At 46.2% G+C, this 22,062-nt stretch overlaps 1 protein-coding gene across 2 annotated transcripts; it reads left to right on the forward strand.

The window, feature by feature from the left end:
• The first annotated feature begins 317 nt into the window (after positions 1-317).
• PRSS23 (serine protease 23) lies at positions 318-21,548 on the forward strand. 2 transcript variants are annotated; one of them, XM_027531763.1, is made up of 2 exons: positions 318-398; positions 17,775-21,548. In XM_027531763.1, the coding sequence occupies exon 2, from the start codon at positions 17,788-17,790 to the stop codon at positions 18,913-18,915; it is 1,128 nt and encodes a 375-aa protein (XP_027387564.1). In that variant the 5' UTR covers positions 318-398; positions 17,775-17,787; the 3' UTR covers positions 18,916-21,548. The 2 variants fall into 2 exon arrangements, with proteins under 2 accessions (XP_027387564.1, XP_027387563.1); XM_027531762.1 differs by lacking the exon at positions 318-398 and adding an exon at positions 10,625-10,779.
• Positions 21,549-22,062: the final 514 nt, after the last annotated feature.

A 22,062-nucleotide genomic window follows, 5' to 3' on the forward strand; every position in this document is an offset into this window, starting at 1 on the left:
TAAAGCATCCGTGTGCTCTGGGAAAAGCCAGAGGATGCACACTTTGAAGACAGCAAGAGGTGGTAGGTGGAAAGGCTCTAGAGCCATTCTTACCAGTTCTGGCTTATATCTTGATTTTTCAGGGACAAGGACGATAACGTGAACAGCTGCTTACAGATCCCACAAGACCTAGGGGCTCGGTGCTCTCCCCACTAATTTTAGTCTGCTGGAAACCCGGATAAAGTCACTCCTCCTTGAAGGGAGTCCAGCTGCCAGTGTCAATACCAGAGTCTCCTCCCAGCGTGACCTTCACTGCTTCATCAGGGAGACAGGCTCCCTGAGCTGTCACCCTGAACCCGCCCTTCCTCCAAGAGCACCCGCTGCAGTCCCAGCTCCGACATCCACCTGCCTTCATGTGGGTAAGTCCCACCCCACCCCACCCCTGCGCCTATGCGAGGACTTTCCCGATATCAGGTGGAGAGCCAGTTGGCTTTCCATGGCATGCCGCAGGCTTTGAAGGGAAAAGAACACGAATGGCCATGCTTGTGGTTTCCCTAATCTGTGTACCAAAGGCAGCAGGAGCCAGGTGGCCCTGCATTTGAAATAAAGCAGGTTACTGGTTTCAAAGAGCAGGAAGTGAAAGGCTTCTGCAGATACAATCCCTCCTCTGTTAAGGGCTGGCCACCCTAACTCGGCTTTCACAATGTGAGAAACCACCGCCAATCCCAGAGATGGCTATGGGGCGCTGGTCCTGCTGAGCTCGTCTGCTCTTCAGCAAGTCTCCTCTCTACCGACGTGAAGGAAAACTAGGGGCCTCGGACTGTGTCTGCACAGTGACCAAAGAAATCTGCTGAAAACTAAAAACAAGTCTCAAATTTAGCTCACTGGTGTCTGTTCTCGAGGTCACACTGGCTGATGATGTCAGCCCAAACAGACAGTCTTCCCTGTTCAAAAAGTCTCCCCATTGCCTACAAAAGGCCATCTATTTTGGGCTTTGCTACAACAGTGTTTGGGGCTGGATGTGCAAGGGCTTCAAAATAAACCAACACACGATACCTTCCTCAATTAGCTTTTACACACCAGGAGCTATTCAAAGAGCTGTTATTGTAAATAAGAAGAAGTCGTAGCTAATGAGTAGAAAATCAGGCACCACATATGTTAAGAAGTATTTTGATGCAACTCCTAGATTAATCCTCACTATAACCTTGGTAGGAGGGCATTGTCATCACCCTATTTTGCAAATGAGGAAACTAGGCTCTCCCAGGGTTCTGGTTATTCTGTCTTTATTTGTGTGTGCTCAACCATGTCCAACTCTTTGCAACCCCCTGGATGGTAGCCTTCTCAGTTCCTCTGTCCATCAGATTTTCCAGGCACCAAGATTGGAGTGGGTTGCCATTTCCTACTCTAGGGGAATCTTCTCGACCCAGGGATTGAACCTGTATCTTCTGTTTCTCCTGCATGGCAGGCAAATTCCCTACTATTGTGCCCCCTGGGATTTTCTGTCAGTCTCCCAGCAATTCTCCACCCTTCGGCACCCTGCCCTGTATCCAGGAGGTTAAGCCTTACAGACAGCACGGTCAGTTCCCTTGTGAGCTCACTTTGGCAGCTCCAGAGATCAGGGTGGGAAAAGAGGAGGTCAGAGTGTTCCTCTCCCGCTCATTCCCTTCCTCCTGGGAACCAGATTCCCGCAATGCTTGCAGCCGCCGTCCCATTGACACAGGGCTCCTGGGCGTGCGCATGCAACTAGGTTCTGCTGCGGTCTTCTCCCCCTCGGTCCCAACAACAGCCACGGCTTTCCTCTGCTGCTGGAGCCTGGGTGCTCTCTGTGCTGGCTTGTCCCCTCCACCCTGTTCTCACTGCCATAAGTCGGCACTCCCATAAAATTTCTTCATCTGAACCAATCAAGGGGAAGGTGAGTCTCTGTCAAGAACGCAACTCATATAGCCAACCAAAGACATGCAGGCCAGAGATTCAGCAGGGGCTGCTGCTGCTGCTGCTAAGTCGCTTCAGTCGTGTCTGACTCTGTGCAACCCCATAGACGGCAACCCACCAGGCGCTCCCGTCCCTGGGATTCTCCAGGCAAGAACACTGGAGTGGGTTGCTGTTTCCTTCTCCAATGCATGAAAGTGAAAAGTCAAAGTGAAGTCACTCAGTCGTGCCCGACTCTCAGCGACCCCATGGACTGCAGCCTTCCAGGCTCCTCCATCCATGGGATTTTCCAGGCAAGAGTACTGGAGTGGGGTGCCTTTGCCTTCTCCGAGTCTTAGACAGATGATGCCTAAGAAGACCAACATGTAGCCATAGCATGAGTACTGAAATGTAACCAGCACACCAAGCAGAAATTGAATTTGTTATCTTAAGTGACCCGAAAGGAAAGAATGGTGAATGGGCATCAAACAGTAATTTGGATTTACATCCTGGAAAATATTAGAGCCCCACTGGTTAAAATTTCACATATAGTATGCCTTGCTCCTAATGGCTGCAATGGCAAACTAAATTATTTCAGACATTATGTTTTAAGCTAATTAGAATTTTACTTATTCATTCATTCAATCATTTTATTAAGTAAAAAATCATTGAGCCTTTATCCTGAGCCAGGCTGTCTTAGAAGACAGAGGAAAACCATAGGGTCTAGAAGAACAAGCCAGTGGTCCCACTCGTGAGACGCTCTGGGCCGCTTGAGGCTGAACATGTAAATATATGGTTACAATGTAAGATATAATTTCAATACAGTTCTCTGAAGACACAGAGTATGAATTTACAATTCTAGCAATGAAGGGTTTAGAAGCCTTCACAGAAGAGTTGATATTTGAGCTTAAAAGATGAGTAGAATTTGCCAGGAAAGAGGAGAAACCTCATGAAAAGACACTGAATTTGAATATCCAGTCCCCACACTTAACCGCATAAAAGATTACTCCTTACAGAAAAAGAAAGAATCCAATATTCATGGATAAATACAAACATAAGTTGAAATACAAACATGAGTTGAGAACAAAAGGATTTTCCGAAAAGACCTTTTAAAGCTATCGAGATTTGAAAGAAATTTTAATAAGATTCCCATTGAAAAGAGAATATCAAAAAGCTGTTTAAGTCTATTTCAAGGCTGCTTCTCCTTGAGTTAAAGGAAGAAAAAACACTTTTTTCTCTTTTGTTCTTGCTCATGAGATCCAGGATACAAGTTAGAGTACATCAGAGAAGCCCAGCGCCGGCCTCCAGAGACCTTCTGAATTTCACCAGAGAAAATGAGAAACACACAGTTATTTCAAAATGTTTCTAATTTTTCAGTTTCAAATAGTGCCCACATTATACAGGAAATTGCTAGTGCCAAAGCCTGTTTTTCTTTCTAATAATTTTAGATTGCTATATTCTTTTAAGTAGGATTAGAGCAAAGCTTTCCTTTGCTGTGCAGCTTTTTTTTTTCTTTTCTTTTCAGGCTACCATATGCACCAGTGTGACAATTTAGCTCTACAACTACTTTATATTTTAAGGCTTTATATATTACGCTTTCACATATCTATATTCATAGTATACTGATTACTTATATTTCCAAGTATTAATACTTAAAATGAGTAATTGACTCAATGGACATGAGTGTGAGCAAACTCTGGGAGATAGTAAAGGACAGGGAAGCCTGGTGTGCTACAGTCCACGGGGCTGCAAAGGGTCAGACACGACTTAGTGACTGAACAATAACAACGACAACAATCAATACTTTTAACAGGAACAGGAATTTTTTTTTTTTTTTAAGTTTTAAGTGCTGGTAGGCTGCCGTCTATGGGGTCGCACAGAGTCGGACACGACTGAAGCGACTTAGCAGCAGCAGCAGCAGCAGCAGCAGCAGCTATACAAGTACGTTTACTTTATTAAGTGCTGTAAAGATTATTTTTATTGGTTCTTTTTGTTATCATTTTTTTTTAATTATGAGAACTAGTTGTGGTTTTATCATAAAGATTTTAAATCCAACCTTCATGAGAGAAAAATCTGGCTTTGCCCTTAAAACACTGACAGATTTATAGACCTAACAATATTCGTGTTGAAGATGCTAGTTGAATAAATGAACTGATGGTGCCATATGGGGAGACTGGAAGGGGAGACAAAAAGACTACAACCCTGGCTCCATCTGAACCTGTAACTCTTCCCAAATTCAGTACTGTTAACCCCCTGTATCATGGGTTCCAAAAATTCAACTAACCATGGATCCAAAAATTTTGAAAAAAATCCATAAAGTTCCATGAAGCAAAACTTGAATTTGCCATATATCAGCTACTGTGTACATAGCATTTACATTATATTAAGTATTATAAGTAACCTGGGCTTCCCTGGTGGTTCAGTAGATAAAGAATCCACCTGCAATGCAAGAGATGCAGGAGATGCAGTTTCCATCCCTGGGTCGGGAAGATCCTGGCTACAGTTCACAGGGTCACAAAGAGTCAGATGGCTGAAGCAACTGAGCACGCATGCTCAGAGATGATTTAAAGTATTGGCAGATTTCATAGGTTATATGCAAAGACTGTGCCATTTTATATAAGGAACTTGAGCATCCTTGGTATCTGCAGGGGTCCTGGAACCAACCCTCTCTCTACAGATACTAAGGGATGACTGGACTGGGATGACTGGACCAGGAAACTCCTTGCTGCCTCCAAACCAAACCTATGACAAAAGACTTAGGGTTGAACAAAAGTCCTGAGATGGTTTATTCTTGGAAAGCCTGGAAAAAACTTTTTAACAATTCGACTGATTCATTCAACTCATTCAACAAGTTTGAAACATTAAGCATTTGCAGTGGTAGTAATAACAATAGGTAATATCAATTCAGAATTTATATTATGCTAGCCCAGTGCTGTGTGCTTTGTACTGATTATTCCACTGAGTCCTGACTACAGCCTGAAATAAGCCCCACTGCATAGAACAGAAAAGCAAGGCACAGAAGTCACATCACTTGCCGATGATCATCCAGCAACTAAACGAACTCTAAATTGAGCCCAAGCCAGTCTGACTCCAGAGTTCCACCTCCTTTGCTCTCCCAGGACCACATGCTGGGGGTGCCCGAAGATACAAATGTGGGCCATTCTCCCACAAGGATCACAATGCTGTAGACTCAAAGACTGTAACAGTAGGTCCTCTAGACTTTACCAATGATAAATCCAGGCCAAGTGAGATGATTTACCCGATGGCACCCAGACAGGTTGAGAATGCCTGCTTCCCTCCTGCTCTGTGCTGTCTCCTCCATTTCTCTTTTCACTCACTACACAAAGCTAGAAACATCCACTTACTGAATAAACTCCTGGATCCGTATTATCACCACAGATATAAGAAAATGGATGGAAATGATTTTTAAATGTGGAAATTTATCTCCTTAGAAATAATTCTCATGGACACCTTTTAAACTGGCAAATTGTTGAAGCTACATGTGAGCTTCATGGCCTCGTAAAAAATAAGCACTAAGAGGAATGTTGGGATTCACAAATACACGTTGCTATATATAAAGTGGGGCTTCCCTGGTGGCTCAGAGGTTAAAGAATCCACCTGCAGTGCTGGAGACCGGGGTTCAGTCCCCGGGTGGGGAAGATCCCCTGGAGAAGGGAACGGCAACCCATTCCAGTATTCTTGCCTGGAGAATCCCATGGACGGATGAGCCTGGTGGGCTACAGTCCATGGAATCTCGAAGAGTCGGACACACCTGAGCGACTAACACACACACACACACATACATAAAATAGTTAACAGCAAGGCCCTACTGCACAGGTAACTACGCTCAGTATCTTGTAATAACCTATAATGGAAAAGAATCTGAAAAAGAATATATATGTGTGGATAACTGAATCCCTTCACTGCACACCTGAAACTAACACGACACTGTAAACCAATTGTACTTTATTAAAAAAAAAAAACCTCAGCACTGAAACCACGTACAGAGTTGGTGTCGGGCCTCTCCCCTCCCCGCCACCCTAGGTTTCCAATTATCTTTCGGTCCCATCTTGTCTCCTGCATGGAGACCACTTAACAGGTCATAACGAAATGACTGCAAGCCTGGAACAAAAGCAAGACAGAATCAAAGGATGTTTTCAGTTGGAGTGATGGCAGTCACTCATCAACCTCCTTATTGTAAGGACGAGAAAATGCCGGTCTGGGAAGCAGTACAACACGGCAGAAACTGCTGACAGAGTGCAACAGATGGGGCAGAAGTCACAACTGTGTTACTTAATGGTACACACTAGTATCCCGTTTAACCCCTCTGAATCTCAGTCTCCTTGCCTGCGAAGTGGAGATAACCATAGTTCCTCTTTTTTTGGTTTCTTGAATTAACATGTATGAAGTTCACTACACAGTATGCACTCAGTAAACACAGTGACAATTAGCACAATATGGCACCCCACTCCAGTACTCTTGCCTGGAAAATCCCATGGACAGAGGAGCCTGGTGGGCTGCAGTCCATGGGGTCGCTAAGAGTCGGACACGACTGAAGTGACTTAGCAGCAGCAGCAGCAGCAGGCCTAGTTCTGCCCTCTTCATTCTTCCACTGTTTGCCTTGTTTACACAGTAGAGGAACCCAATGCCATGCTTGCTGACGATCTGCTCAGGGCTTCATCCTCTGAGCTTCAGTAGAAATTCTACCACCTCTTAGGAGGCTTCAGCACCTGCCAGAGTGGGAATTAACAATTCCCTCTTCCATGCTCTGTAGCTGTATTCTGATCCAGCCTACATCTCACTTTCTCCTGTGTTTGATTTTGTTTTGGTTATATCCAAAGCATCAGTTCCTTGAGATGAGGGATATTTGCTTTCTCCCTCCCTTCCTCTATTCCCAGGTGGCTCAGTGGTAAAGAATCTGCCTGCCAGTGCAGGAGATGCAAGAGATGCGGGTTTGGTCCTTAGGTTGGGAAGATCCCCTGGAGAAGGAAATGTATTCTTTCCTTCTTAGAAGGAAATGCATTTCTAAGAAGGAAAAGAATTCTCCAGTATTCTTGCCTGAGAAATCCCCTGGACAGAGGAGCCTGGAGGGCTAACAGTCCATGGGGTCACAAGAGAACTGGACACAACTTAGCAACTCAACAGCAACTCTTTTATCACAGCCCCCATACAGTTACCTTATACAGACTGGGCACTCGCTAAATGTGTGGGCTTTGTTCTGAATGCATTTTTAACAACTCAGCTGCCATACTCATGAAAAGTATTTGAGAATTATGATTATGGAGTTGATCTGAGTTCTTAAACAATGTGGGTTTTGGATTTTCTGATGGTATTCTTTTTTCAGATGGGGAGTGGGGCAAATATAAAAACAAATATCTAGGTTCACAACTGCTACACAGGGCATTTCTCTTTGAATTAAAGTCCTCTGCAGATCTGCTGTTGCTGCTGTCCATGTGGCAATCACAGCAACAACCTTAGAGCCTGGTAGCATCCTCCCGTTTTACTATCGACAGCTCCTGGAAACAAGAGAAGGGGGTGGAGCCTGTTCAAACATGGTGAGTCCCATCTGGGCAGGGGCAGGAGGCCTGAGGCTGGTTCTGGGAGAGGAGACAGGAGAGGGAGATGCTCTCGGGTCCTTCTGTGCCTCAGTTTCCCTCTTGGAATGACGGGAATAAAATTATTCTGTTCTCTAAGATGCTACCTCCCCAAACTGGTGACAATGGAATTTCAAAAACTGCCAGGACAGGGATTTCCCTGGTGGCCCAGTAGCTAAGACTCCACACTCCCAGTGAAGGAGGCCTGGGTTCGATCCCTGGTCAGGGAACTAGATCCCACATGTCATAACTAAGAGCTCACATGTCTAAACTAAAGGTCCATCATGCCACAACGAAGAGCAAAGTTACTGTGTGCTGCAACTGAAACCCAGCACAGCCAAATATCTATCTATATATATACACACACATACATACATATATATATATATTTTTTTTTTTTTTTTTTAACTGTCAAAGCAAATGAGCAGTGAATATCAAATTCAACTGAGGTGGTCCTAAAGCACAGAGCTCCAAAGCAGAGGGAAGGCATCATCTTTGTGCATAACAGACACAACAAGAGCTAATATTCATGAAGGGTTTACTATGTGTCAGGCCACGTGCTAAGCATTTCCTGTGTTTTAATTGATTCAGTCCTTCAAACAATACTATGAGGTAGTCACCATTTTACAAAAGAGAAAACTGAGGTGCAGAAAAGTTAAGCCAAAAGCTACAGAACTGGTAAGTGGCAGAGCCTGAACTAGTACTCATATAGTTGAATGTTACTGGCATGCTCTTAATTACGTTCCTGGATTGCCTTCCTGTGGCCATCTCTTTTAAAATTTTTTTTTAATTTTTAAAAATTTATTTATTTTTAATTGAAGGATAATTACAATGTTGTGTTGGTTTCTGCCATACATCAACATGGATCAGCCACAGGTATACATATGTCCGCTCCCTCTTGAGCCTCCCTCCCACCTCCCACCCCATCCCGCCCCTCTGGGTACCACAGAACCCCAGTTTGAGTTCCCCGGGACTGCTCACAGTGCGTTGCTTTAATAGGTGTTTTGTAAGTCTCTCCCTTCTTTTTTTCCTTCTAATTCCTTCCCTGGTTCTTCTTCTAAGTCAGGTGTTTGACTATTAATGGTGTTTCTCTAGTTGGGAGCTATAGACCCTTGGAGACCCATAATTCAATTTTTTCATAGTTATGATTTTAAAAAATGAACATAAACACATTCTGGGGCACTGGGATAACCGCGATACCAAGGATTGCCTTGTGATCTCAGGGCCTCTGTGAGCTCTGCCTTGACACCAGCAGTCACCACCCTTCTCACTAGACTAGTAAGAAAAGGAAAGCACAAAGGTAATCTCGAATGATATATGCAACTCAAGTGAAAGTCAACTATTACAATAACATAGGCTGTGAACAGAGGAGATGTAGCTGGAAGGGAGGAAAGAGGTAAGAAAACTGAGTCAATATAGGGCACTGGCCACACCATCAGACGGGGAGAGCCATGCAGACCCTGAAAGTACTCACTTCCGGGCCAGAGATACATAATGCTTGCAGCAGCTGAGTGCAGGTGTGCTAAGTCACTTCCGTCTGTCCCACTCTTTGCCACCCTATGGACTGCAGCCCACCAGTCTCCTCTGTCTAGGGGCTTTTCCAGGCAAGAATCCTGGAGTGGGTTGCCACACCGTCCTCGAGGGGATCTTCCTGACCCAGGGATCCAATCCAGAGTCTCTTATGCCTCCTGAGTTGGCAGGCGAGTTCTATTGAGTAAACATCAGTAATTTAAATTTTACAGTTCTGGGAGAAGGACTTTATATTTGATTTAAAAATTTATTTTTGCTTTATTTCTGGCTTGTTCAAAAGCTATAACACAAGTTTATATCTGGTTTTATATTTACAGCTAGCAATGCAACATTTTGAAAGAAAATAATTTAAGCCAAGCCTGGGGAGGCTGAAGAAACTTTTGCCTTTAACACAGTGCCCTGACATTTGAGAATCACCAACAGTGACAAACACATCGATGACAAATGTGAACACCCTGGGTCTGTCATTAACACACGTGTGAAATAGCCTGTGAGACCCCCCTCTTTTTGACAGCAGGCTTTGGTGGGAGAAATTCTTTCTCTGGTGGCTCAGACAGTAGAGAATCCGCCTGCAATGCAGGAGACACAGGAGATGAGGGTTCGATCCCTGGGTCAGGAAGATCCCCTGGAGGAGGGCATGGCAACCCACTCCAGTATTCTTGCCTGGAGAATCCCATGGACAGAGGTGCCTGGGGGGCTACAGTGCATGGGGTCGCAGAGAGTCGGACACTGACTGAGGAATGACTGAGGAACTAACACAAGGGTGGTAGAAAGGACAGGCAGGCGAAATGGCTTCATAGAAGAAAAAATGTGACCTTAGTGCATTGGGGCAAGTCACTCAACTGAGAAAAGTCTCCTCCTGGGCCTTACCTGTCAGAGGGTAATCAGTACCTTCTCCAGCTGAACTGTGGGTCCCTTGCAGTGACTCAGGGAAGCTGACCCACTGAGCGAGGAGGTGGCTCCACCCGCTGGCGCCCCGATAAAGAGCCGAGGCCGGTGGGCTCCCCAACCAGCCCGTCCCTCGAAGCTGCCTCGCCCCAGCCGCGCTCCGGGCCCCGCGCCCCGCTCTGGGTGCGGCGGGAGGGGATGCAAAGCCTGGGCGGTCATGCCACCCGGAGGCAGGTTTCCGCCCCTGGGGGGTCCCCAGAAGCTGGGTGAAGCGGGAAGGAGCTCAGGCATCACCTAAAGACTGAAAACTCTCAAAAGTGCATGTGGGGTGAGGAGCGCACAGGGTTTGCCTCCAACTTTGCAAACTCGCGGAGGGGTTCCGCGCGCACCCGATGTGGCCCAGAGCCCCAACGCTAGGCTGTCGACCTTGCGGGGGCCGGTTTTTCCGAGCAGGAGGCGGCCGGCCGGCAACAAAAGCCCTGGGTTCGTTCCGGCCGGGGGCTCCCCGGGAGCCAGCGAGGGCTGGCGCGGCGAGGCCGGGACAGGCGAGCGCCGGGAGCCACCTGCGCAGAGCCGCGCGCCGCGGTCCTGCAGCCCCGAGCCAGGCTCGGGCCGCGGGGGCGGCAGAGGCGGGGCCGCGGGCGGGGGGCGGGCCGCGGGCGGCGGGGGCGCGGCGTCCCCGAGGCCGGAGGCGGGGCAGGCCGGCTCGGGAGGCGCGGGGGGCGGATCCGTCGGCCGCGGGCCCAGCTCCCCGGCCCGCCCGCCCCGCTCGCACTCGGTCGCGCCGCCGAGCCGGCATGGGAGCTGCGCGCGCCCTCCCGGCGCCCACACCTGTCTGAGCGGCGCAGCGAGCCGGGGCCTGGCGGGCGACCCGGCACTGGTGAGTGCGGGCGCGGGCTAGGGGCGCCGGCCCGGGGCGGAGGGTACCGGACAAAGGGAGGGCCGCTGCGCTCAAGGCAGGGGCACTGAGGGCTGCGGGGGCCCCGGAGACCTCTCTTCGGCGGCCCCGGAGACCTTGCTTCGGCCACCTTCGGGGCTCGAGGGCTGGGACCCGCGGCCTGCGGGAGCTCCGCGGAGACTCGGGACCCGCAGGGCGTTTGGATTTCCACGGTGTCACCCGCGGATCGAGTGGGGAAAAGCAAGTTTTCGCAGCTACCATCTCGGATGCTGGGTGGGAATAGAAAAGAAGCCTGCCCAGGGCACGCTCGCGCGCGCGCGCACACACACAATTACTTTTTCCCTTGAGTTTTGCAGCAAGGTCTGCAAGTTAATTTTTTACCCTGGGCATGTAACTGTGAACACACCTTGGCAAGCAAGGAGAGGACAGCAAACAGGTCGGGGAAAAGGCTCTCTTCTCTGGCTCTGTGACTGATGGCTCTGCGCTGCGCTAGGAGCCACTGTCCGTGAACTAGCAACAGTTCTTGGAAGCAAATCTTTCCTCTTCAGCGTGTGGACATTCTTCGTGGGTTCATTTTTAAATAAAAGCTGAAAGAAGTTTAAAAAAAAAATGTTTTAGAAGAGCGAGAATAATATTAGATGAAGGATAACTCCCACTCCCCTTTGGAATACAAATTAGGTTTGCTTTCAAACATCCCATGAGAAAGCAGCTGATAAAAAGTCCTGTTTGTTTTATTGCCTTTTGGGTGACACCCGCGAGACTTCAGAAATAGCGCCTAGCTGGTGGAAAGCTTCTGGTTGTTCCTGGGATCCCTGTTGGCTAGGGCTGCCTTCTCTTAGTTCCTGGAACTGAACTTGAGTGGTCCCTGTGCTGCCTTAGGAGGAGATCCGCGAATGATTGGCGCAGATTGGCCAGTGTCAGAATCGTTTTGAGGAAGCCCTGTGATAAAGAGTTGAATTTGTGGTTTTGAAGTCAGCTGTGGCCAAAAGCTGAAAGCCAAATTAATACCAAGCTATTTACTACACTTGGTTCAGAATCATACTTGTGCATAGAGCATTTAAAATAGACCTTATAGGTGCACCTCTCAAGAGCTCTGTTAGACAGGAGTGGATTGGAGGTAGAGTGGAGAAGCAGAAACTGCCACAAAAGCCACTATATGTACTTGTGAAAGCATTTGTGATCATATGCACACCATCTGCATTTGAATAAGTTTTTTCACTTGTGTTTTTCCCACTTAAATAAACTCAGGTGATAACTTGTCATACTTTCCCATGCCTGAACTGGAACAGAAGCGTTTTTCCAAGGTAATTAATATGGACCTCATTTTTGTAACACTGACAACTTATTCAGGTAGATAGTGAATGTGGGTGCATTCTTCTGTCTGTAGTATAAGTGCCAAAGTTCCCATTAGCGGGTCTGAGAACATTACCGGCCCCTGTCTGCAGTGTTTAAGAGTCTCAGGTTCTCCTGAACATCTTTTCTCATAGCTCCCTTAGGACGAAATCCACCGGCCATTATTCATGCATAACTCTCCCTGACCCTAGGGAATTCCTTTCTCAGGGTCTCACCATTGACCGTTTTCTACTATTCTTGTTCTGCTGCCAGGTTTGTCCCAGGCTCACTGGGGTGGTTCAGTTTGCCTGAAATCTGATAGAGACGAAGTTAAACGTCGTTTGACCACAAGATTATGTTTAAGGTGGCTGGGCTTGTAAATACCCTGCATTTCTTTCCTGTACAAGACTGTAATTCTTAAACCATTATGTGATTAGGTTTGTTTCCCTTTAACAGGTTCAGTGCCTCAGGAAAACGAGAGCATGCCTGGCTGCGGAGTGTTACCAGAGCTTTGTTCATTTTTAGCTATTTGCTTTAGGAATTAGCATGGTTTTACTGTTCAGTATCCCTGGCCACAGAGTCCATGGAAAAACTCTCTGCTATCCTTCCGAATGTCATCCAGACCTGTTATCCTCACAAACTTGCCTGCTCTTTCTTTCTGTCATTACTGTTTATAGTGGTCCCAGGAATTCAGATGTTGTACAACAGAGAACCTATACCCTGAGGATTAGATCTTCCCTGCCAACACTTGTTTGCTATAGGAGTTATATCACAGCTCCCGAGTATTTGCCCTCTGGAGGAGATGTGTGTTGTTGGAGTTTTCAAGGTGCAGAACTGGGAGAGCGTCTCTGCCCACAGCCTCCAGGCAGCACTGTGGTGTGCACAGCTGATCACAAGCAGCGAGCAGCGTCCCCTCCCTGTGAGGTTATCAGCGCACTTACCAAGTGGCAGCATCTTCATAACGTCCATATATTTTTAGACAGTGAACAGCAGGACAGTGGCTCATGGTGAATGATGGAACATGGAAAGTGTAGCCCTCTTGTGAGTCAGATATACAGAACTGGAAAAGGAATACTGTTTCCATATTACTAAGCACGGCCAGAAAATATTTGCTTACCTTCATTTTCCATTCTGCTTTGTCATTTAGATCAAGTGGTACATGAATATACTCAGTTGGGAACGTTCAAAGATAATTCTGTATCTAAGGACTCCTTATCCAGTAAAGGCTTAGTCCTAGAAATGAAATGTTATAGACCTGAATTTTCCTCATCCAGAGTTAGATACAAGGATGAGATTTGGAAATCTTCATTCTTTTTTAAGGTGTGAGTTTTCCAGACAGTTCTATGAGGATTAAGTGAGCCATTAGTAAAGGCAGGAGAGAATTAAAAATTATGTTCCCATGATTTACCTTTCCAGTAGTGAGATTATGAATGTGTTCATCTTAGAGTGTTTATGTTTAAATAAATGAAATGGGTGTAGTGAAGGTTTACCTACAGTTTATAAAAATGGAAACAATAATTGTCTCCTGGGGAATTATTCCAGTATCAGGTGAATGGAGAAATTAATGCAGAATCACCAAGCTAATTCTAAAGTGTTTTATTAATAGGGCAGGGGTCAGGGCAAGGTGTGAATGCCTTAGGAAAGGCCCCGAGTGGAGGTAGCTTGTCGTCTGTCCCCCATCACCACCGTGCACACACACCCTCACTCACCCCCTCTGCGAACTTTTCTAAGAGCTTTCTCACCTAGCCATCCTCCACTCATCCTTGAAAGCTGCCCTCTGCTGGAGGCCTTTGTTTCCTTTGCAAACAGATAAGGGGAATCTTGTCATCCAGACAGGCTAGAGACTAGCATGATAAATTTTCCTTTTCGTTTCCCCTTGTACCTCCACCTTTCACAATTCTTTGAGTAAAAGTTCCTGCGGGGGAAAAAAAGGCTCCTGGAAAAACCAGACCTAGAAGACTAAGAGATCATTGTTCAGAACAATTTCTAAACCATCCTAAATACACATTTGGTAAGGGAGTGAGCAACTTATGAAATTGTAACTTTAATAGCATTGTCAGTTTAAACCCAGGGGGGACCTGAGAACACATCACTTTACCTTCCAGCTTCTAATCAGGTATTTAAAAACCAAATCAATTTGGAATAATTTGACCTGCATTAATTTTTAAATCTAAATCACAGTTTCTTTTAACATATAGTTCTGTGGGGACTTCCCTGGCGGTCCAATGGTTAAGAGTTCACACTTCCAATTCAATGGGCACAGGTTCAATCCCTGGTCACGGAACTAAGATCTCACTTGCTGCGTGGCCAAAAAAATGAAATGGAGCAAAATAGAATAAAATAATAAAATATTTGTAGCTTTCAATGTTACATAGAAACTTTAATGAAGATATAAAAAGTTCTCAGAATAAGGTCTTACCGCACAAACAAATGAATAGAGTTGAAATTGTGTAGGGAACTTGTAACTGAGATTTCAAACTAATAGAATTAGTCTTTAGAGGTAACTGAAAAGCTTATTTTTAAGGAATTAGAGCTTTACTCAGCACTGTTGGTTCAGCAGTTTTACTTACACGTGGCTAACTTCTCCTTGTGGTGGTGGTTATTCAGTCCCCCAGTCATGTCCAACTCTTTGTGACCCCATGGACTGCAGCGCGCAAGGCCTCCCTGTCCATCACCAACTCCCGGAGTTTACTCAAACTCATGTCATCAAGTTGGTGATGCCATCCAGCCATCTCATCCTCTGTCACTCCCTTCTCCTCCTGCCTTCAATCTTTCCCAGCATCAGGGTCTTTTCCAATGAGTCAACTCTTCGCATCAGGTGGCCAAAATATTGGAGCTTCAGCTTCAACATCAGTCCTTCCGATGAACACCCAGGACTGATCTCCTTTAGGATGGACTGGTTGGATCTCCTTGCAGTCCAAGGGACTCTCAAGAGTCTTCTCCAGCACCAGACTCTCGCTGAGGCGCTCCTCCTGTTGCTGAGCACAGGCTCTTGGTGCTCGGGCTTCAGTGGTTGGCGGCTTGCGGGCCCTTAGAGCACAGGCTCAATAGTCGTGGCTCAGGGCCTTAGCCTCTCGACTTGTGGCATCTTCCCCGACCAGGGATGAAACCCACATCCCCTGCATTGGCAGGCAGATTCTTAACCACCGGACCACCAGGGAAGTCTGAAAGTATTTTTTAAACAGGGGTTTACTATACAGGCAAAGCGCTTGGAAAGGTGAAATAGGGATCAATTTTGCCTGAGAGGGGGTTAATTCATTAAGACAAGCTTCCTGGATGGATTTTTAAAGGTTTATCTGAAGTAGTTTCAGACTTTTCCTGCTATTGTCTTCCCTGACACCCTTGCAAGTGGCTGGTTTCAGTGTTTGGGTGAATGGGTAGAGCTAAAGGCATGTGCCACTGGAACAGTCCCGCTGCAGTAAGTAATTTGCACCCGGTACTCCTAGGATCCAGTTAACATATACGTTTCAGACTTGGGATTTGAAAATGAATGTTCCAGTTGATAATATGCACGTATATTAACTCTCGTGTTCCTCCTGCCCCTGGAAAATGTCGACTGCTTATGATAACACAGAAGATCGTACTGTCTCATCTCCTCCTTTCTCTTCCCCAGCAATCATATTTTGAAAACGGGAATACTTGGCAGCTGGACCTTTGTGTTTTCTACCTTGAGATAAGCCTCAGTAAACTTGGCTTAAGGCTTGTGTTGCTCAGTGTTAGCATGCCTTAATGTCCTCCTGTGTTATAGTGAGAGGGAGGAGAGGGTAGTGTGTAGGGGTCCAGGAGGCAGCCCTGTGGGAAGCACATGATTCCTCCAGTTTTCCAGTTTTAGGTAAGAAAGCAAAAAATCACCCAAAAATTGCTCACAGGTGTATATTCTCAAAGAGGAAGCTTGAGAATAGGAAAACAGTTTCTTTCGGACTCTCACTCCGCCTAGCTCGCACCCGCCTCTTAAGACCTAATCCCTCCTTGTCCTTGTTTTGGGATCCTTGCTTGTGAATGAATTAACCTACTTGCTAAGTCAGCTTCTCTTGAACAGAAGATTCGGAGCCAGTCAGAGCCAACTAATGCTTCAGTTCAGTTCAGTCGCTTAGTCATGTCCAACTCTGTGATCCCCCCTGGACTGTATGTAGCCCACCAGGCTCCTCTGTCCATGGGACTCTCCAGGCAAGGAGGCTGGAGTGGGTTGCCATGCCCTCCTCCAGGGGATCTTCCCAACCCAGGGGTGGAACCTGGGTCTCCCACATTGCAGGCAGATTCTTTACCGTCTGAGCCACCAAGGAAGCCCCCTTGCTGAGCTAAGGGTAATTCCTAAAGCGACTTATACTGCTTCCTGTCTCCGTATCCTTGCTCCCTTTCTCTAAGTGTCCCCTTTAGTTTGTTTTAGCTTATTTCTGTTCAGCTTTATCACCCCTCTCAAGCATCACCTCCCTTGGAATGCCTCTCTTGTTCTTCTCCCCACCACGGGATTTCATGCCCTTTCTCTGAACCACCACATCCTCCATGTACGTATCTGTCATTGGCATTCATCGTGCAGCATTCAAAAAACGTGTTTTTTGAGCCACACTAACATTAATTCATTCATTCATTTACTCTTCCATGAATAAACCTTTGTGGAATGCTAGCATAGGCCCAATCTCAAGGCCTTTAGACTAGCTGGGAACACAAATGCACAGACCTGAAAAAGCAACCAACAGTAATAGTCACAATGTGTTATTTGATGCAAATTTAAAGCTTTCAGTCTTTGACAAAGACCCTGACACGTCCCACTCTTTGTGACCCTGTGGACTATAGCCTTCCAGGCTCCTCTGTCCAAGGGATTCCCCAGGCAAGAATCCTGGAGTGGGTAGCCATTTCATTCTCCAGGGGATCTTCCTGACCCAGGGTCTCCTGCATTGCAGGCAAATTCTTTACCAACTGAGTCACCAGGGAAGCCCAACGCCCTGGTCTTATACAATAAAATCCAAGGGAGGAGGGAGTGTTTCCTTTGCTAGAGGCCTGTCTACTCTGGAAGTAAACTTATAATAGTTTTGATGGTTCTAAATTCAAAACAAAACAAAATTAAAAAGTCCCACACCTTCTTCTGAATCACTCACCATTTAGAAGCGATCTGCGTCCCATCAAGTGTGGCACTGTGGAGCCATCCCTCTTTGATGCCTTGGTCACTCAATAAACTGTGTAATTTGAATTCACCCCGAAGATGAGCAAGTTACTCTGAACATTTCCAAGTACAGGCTATAATGAGATTGAGAGGGAGGAAGAAAGGAGAGAAGTTCAGGGGGACCAGGAGGGTAGCAGAGGATGAAGGTGTAGAATTGAGCATAAAGAATGGCCCGAAATTACATGGGTATCAGGGCCGGTCAAGCAGTTCATCTGGGAATTAATGGCCCCATGCACCCACCCTCTGCGGGTCATCCTTAGGGTCCTCTGAAACACCAAGGGGAACAAATACCCAGTTTCACGCTGGGTATCCAGCCCCAGGAAGAAACAAGGTCAAGCCCTTGTGTTGTGAGACCATTTCCGGGGATTCCTCTGCACACCCCAATTCCTGAAGAAGTTTCACAGCTCCAGACAATGCCAGGCATGCCCCTGGATGGCTTCTGCTGACCCTCACCCTCCTCACCCGCTTGTCTTTGTTCCTGCAGGGTGGTGCTCAGCATGGCGGGGACTCCAGGGCACCCCATCTTCCTCCTCCTCCTCCTCCGTGCTGTTGGGCAGGTGAGCCCCTACAGCACCCACTGGAAGCCCACCTGGCCAGCCTACCGCCTCCCCGTGGTCCTGCCCCAGTCCACTTTCAACTTGGCCAAGCCAGACTTTGGAGCTGAAGCCAAGCTGGAAGTGTCCTCCTCGTGTGGACCCCAGTGTCATAAGGGAACCCCACTGCCCACTTATGAAGAAGCCAAGCAGTACCTGTCCTACGAGACCCTCTATGCCAACGGCAGCCGCACTGAGACGCAGGTGGGCATCTACGTCCTCAGAAGTGGCGAGGAGCAGTCTTCCGGGAAGTCTCGGAGGAAGCGGCAGATTTACGGCTACGACAGCAGGTTCAGCATCTTTGGGAAGGATTTCCTGCTCAACTACCCCTTCTCAACCTCCGTGAAGCTATCCACGGGCTGCACCGGCACCCTGGTGGCCGAGAAGCACGTGCTCACAGCTGCCCACTGCATTCACGACGGCAAGACCTACGTGAAAGGAACCCAGAAGCTCCGGGTAGGCTTCCTGAAGCCCAAGTTTAAAGACGGCCGAGGGGCCAACGACTCGCACTCAGCCCTGCCGGAGAAGATGAAATTCCAGTGGATCCGGGTGAAACGCACCCACGTCCCCAAGGGTTGGATCAAGGGCAACGCCAACGACATCGGCATGGATTATGACTACGCCCTCCTGGAGCTCAAAAAGCCCCACAAGAGAAAGTTCATGAAGATCGGGGTGAGCCCGCCTGCCAAGCAGCTGCCGGGGGGCAGGATCCACTTCTCGGGTTATGACAACGACCGACCCGGCAACCTAGTGTACCGCTTCTGTGACGTCCAGGATGAGACCTACGACCTGCTCTACCAGCAGTGTGATGCCCAGCCTGGTGCCAGCGGGTCCGGGGTCTACGTGAGGATGTGGAAGAGACAGCAGCAGAAATGGGAGCGGAAAATTATCGGCATCTTTTCTGGGCACCAGTGGGTAGACGTGAATGGTTCGCCACAGGATTTCAACGTGGCCGTTAGAATCACCCCTCTCAAATATGCCCAGATTTGCTATTGGATTAAAGGAAACTACGTGGATTGTAGGGAGGGATGATGTGGGCAGGTTCCTCCCTGGCTGCTCTTAAGAGTCTTCATGTACTTATTTTAGGAAAGGCCAAATGTTGTCATTGGGGTGTGTGTGTGAGTGTGCGTGTGTGTGTGTATGTGTGTGAAATGTGTTATAATACCTTTTACCTAATTTTTTAAAATTGCAAGATGACCGGCAGTGTTATTTGAAAACTGGTTGGTGTGTCATATATCATTCAAGCAGTTTGAAGGCATACTTTTGCATAGACATGAAATACATGCTGATGTTTGGGGCAATAGGGAAGACTTAATGGTTAAGTTAATCTTTCACCTTTTGAGAACTTTGATTTTTATTTCACCTGAATTTGTTTCCAAAGTTGACATTAAATATGTGGCATATGGGAGACATAAACTCTGACGCGTGTGTATGTGTGTATTTTCTCCTGAGAGTCAACTTGTTTTGTTTTATTAGTACCTAATCATTCATGTTTCCAGATGTTCCCCACCACATACAACTCTTAGGAACTTTTACGATACTTTTGAGACAGGTGGTTATAATGTTTTGGATTTGGGGGCATTTGCACAGTAGTCCTGGATCAGTAAGATAATTTATACTGGTACACATGTAAAAGAATCCACCTGCAATGCGGGAGACCTGAGTTCGATCCCTGGGTCAGGAAGATCCCCTGGAGGAGGGCATGGCAACCCACTGTAGTATTCTTGCGTGGAGAATCCCCACGGACAGAGGAGCCTAGGGGGGGCTACAGTCCATAGGGTTGCAAAGAGTCAGACATGACTGAGCAGCCAAGTACACACCAGCACAGACCCAATTGTATCCTACAGTAAGTTGGTATCCCAGGCATCTTTCAGTTTTGAAATAGCTTCTCTTTTGAAAACCATTGCTGTGTTTTTTGGGAAGATTTCGCATGTGGCAGTGCCAGGCCTGCAGTTGCACCAGAGGAGGCAAGATTGTTTATGCCAATCCTTCCATTTAACAGGACTTCACTCACATTTCTTGAACTAGCTTTTCCAGAAGACAATAATCAGGGCCTAATTAGAACAGGCTGTATTGCTTCCCCGCTAACAGTTGTGGTCACACTAAAAACAATCATTGTATTTTACCCCTGGAGTGTAGCACATCTCATGTTTTATCATTTAGATGGAGTAATTTAAAATGAATTAAATTCCAGAGAACAATGGACGCATTGCTTGGCAGATGTCACAACAGAATAACCACTTGTTTGGAGCCTGGCACAGTCATCCAGCCTAATCAAAATTATTCGGCATAGTTGTCTGTGAGCTTTTGGGGAGCTGTGGACTTGTGCAATTTAGAAACTTTCCTCTCTTACTTCACTTGTTTTATAATAAAAATATTTGGAAAATGCTTTAAGAAGAATCAACATGGCTTCTTTTCCATTAGCTTTTAAAAGGCCTCTTTTACTAGAATTCTCCAGGCTACAGGCATATATAATCTAGAATAAAATTGGGAATGTGAAATGGATCGGAATCATCACTTCAGTTGATGTCTTTATGAATGTTTCATCAATATAATCATCACAGTATAGAAAGAAAAGAATTTGACTTATTTTGGGTTTCCATTCTATGCCTCTCACCCTGAGCAGTTCTTTCTAAATGTATCAATAGAGGGAGAAAAGCAAATGAATTGCAAGGCAGATACATGGTGAGTTTGCACCCCTGGCAGTTCCAGCCTGCACTGTGACTTTTTTGTGGGAGGACATTGAGATACAGCGCTGCTGTTTATACCTTCTGCAGGTGACTTTCGGCTTATGTTCCTCGAGCTTTTCGGAAGAATGACCTTGATAAGGCACTCGAGCAACCACAGCCGTAGTGCATTCTTCCAGTCACATAAGAAATACTGTGCATAGCAGAGATGCGAGGCCGCCAGGAATCTTTGGATTTCCACTACAATATGCTTTGGAATCTAACAGGAATCTAGCCTCAGGAAGAAGAGAGGTCTCCGTCTCTATGTCTGGTATTTGGGAGTTTTGTTTGTTTTCACTTTTGCTTGGTGCCAAAGGAAGTTTGCTGGACGCCTAGACCAGAACTGACTTTTTACACCTACACCAGAACTGATTTTTTTTTTTAAATAGATGCTTCTTTTACAAAGCACCTTGATTTCTTGATTTTGATTTTTTGCAGTGCTGAAACTCAACAAGGATGGGCAATGGTACAAAGTCAAAATAATACAATATTTAGTTCACAAGTAGGTTTAATTTACTAAGGATAGTGCCCACAGGCTGTGTACAGCCTAAGTCAGAGAAGTGTTAAAGAAGATTATATAATAGTTCGACATGCCCACCTTTTCAGTGGTAATAAAAAGAATCATTTTATTGAAATATTGTGGAAGAAAAGGCTCTTGCAATATTATTAATATAATTAGCACTGAACATATAGTAGTTATACATTGTACTGATAGATCCCTAGCAGAACAATCTTTCCCAAAATGTCTGCCTTAAACACAATCCAGGTTTTCTACCCAAAGTGAAAATGGCACCAACATCGAGGAGGGAAATGCCTCAGGATATTCCCTCTTTTCACTGGGGATTCACTTGCCTGTTTGCACATTAAAAGCTCTAAGAAATCCCTGTAATGAAGAGATATGTTTTAAATTCTGCATTTCAATAAAGGTCTTTGCTCACAGAACCCTTGTTTTCTCATATAATACTTATGAGCAAGCTCTAATAAATACATCTGGGGAATTGCTGTAGCAAACTCTTGGACTAGGTGATGATGCAGAAAGGATGAGTCCTGAGTGGGGTTGGGTACCAGCATCTTTTTGGTTCACCAGAGCCCTGTACCCAGCTTTGGGAATGTTCAGACAGTGAGATAGGAAATGATTTTTCAATCATTGAAAAGTTTTCAACTTGAAAAATCATTTGTTGTTGAGAATCAGAAGGTTGTGGCAGAAACTGCAGACACATTTTTTTCCATAGACTTTATTCAAAGTTTTGAATTCAGAAAGGAATTAATTAAAAAAAAAAAAAGAAAATAGGCCTAAAAGAGAAATATGAACTGGTCAGTCATGGAGTTGTGTCTGTGTTTTTTCTTTACCTTTTTTGAACCAGAAAATAGATTAAAAAAAAAAAAAAAAACCTGGAGGGAATTCCCTGGTGGTCCAGTGTGCTAAGAACTCAGCATGTTCACTGCCCAGGTT

This window comes from Bos indicus x Bos taurus, chromosome 29 (assembly GCF_003369695.1).
Source record: "Bos indicus x Bos taurus breed Angus x Brahman F1 hybrid chromosome 29, Bos_hybrid_MaternalHap_v2.0, whole genome shotgun sequence".
Classification (NCBI taxonomy): domain Eukaryota; kingdom Metazoa; phylum Chordata; class Mammalia; order Artiodactyla; family Bovidae; genus Bos; species Bos indicus x Bos taurus.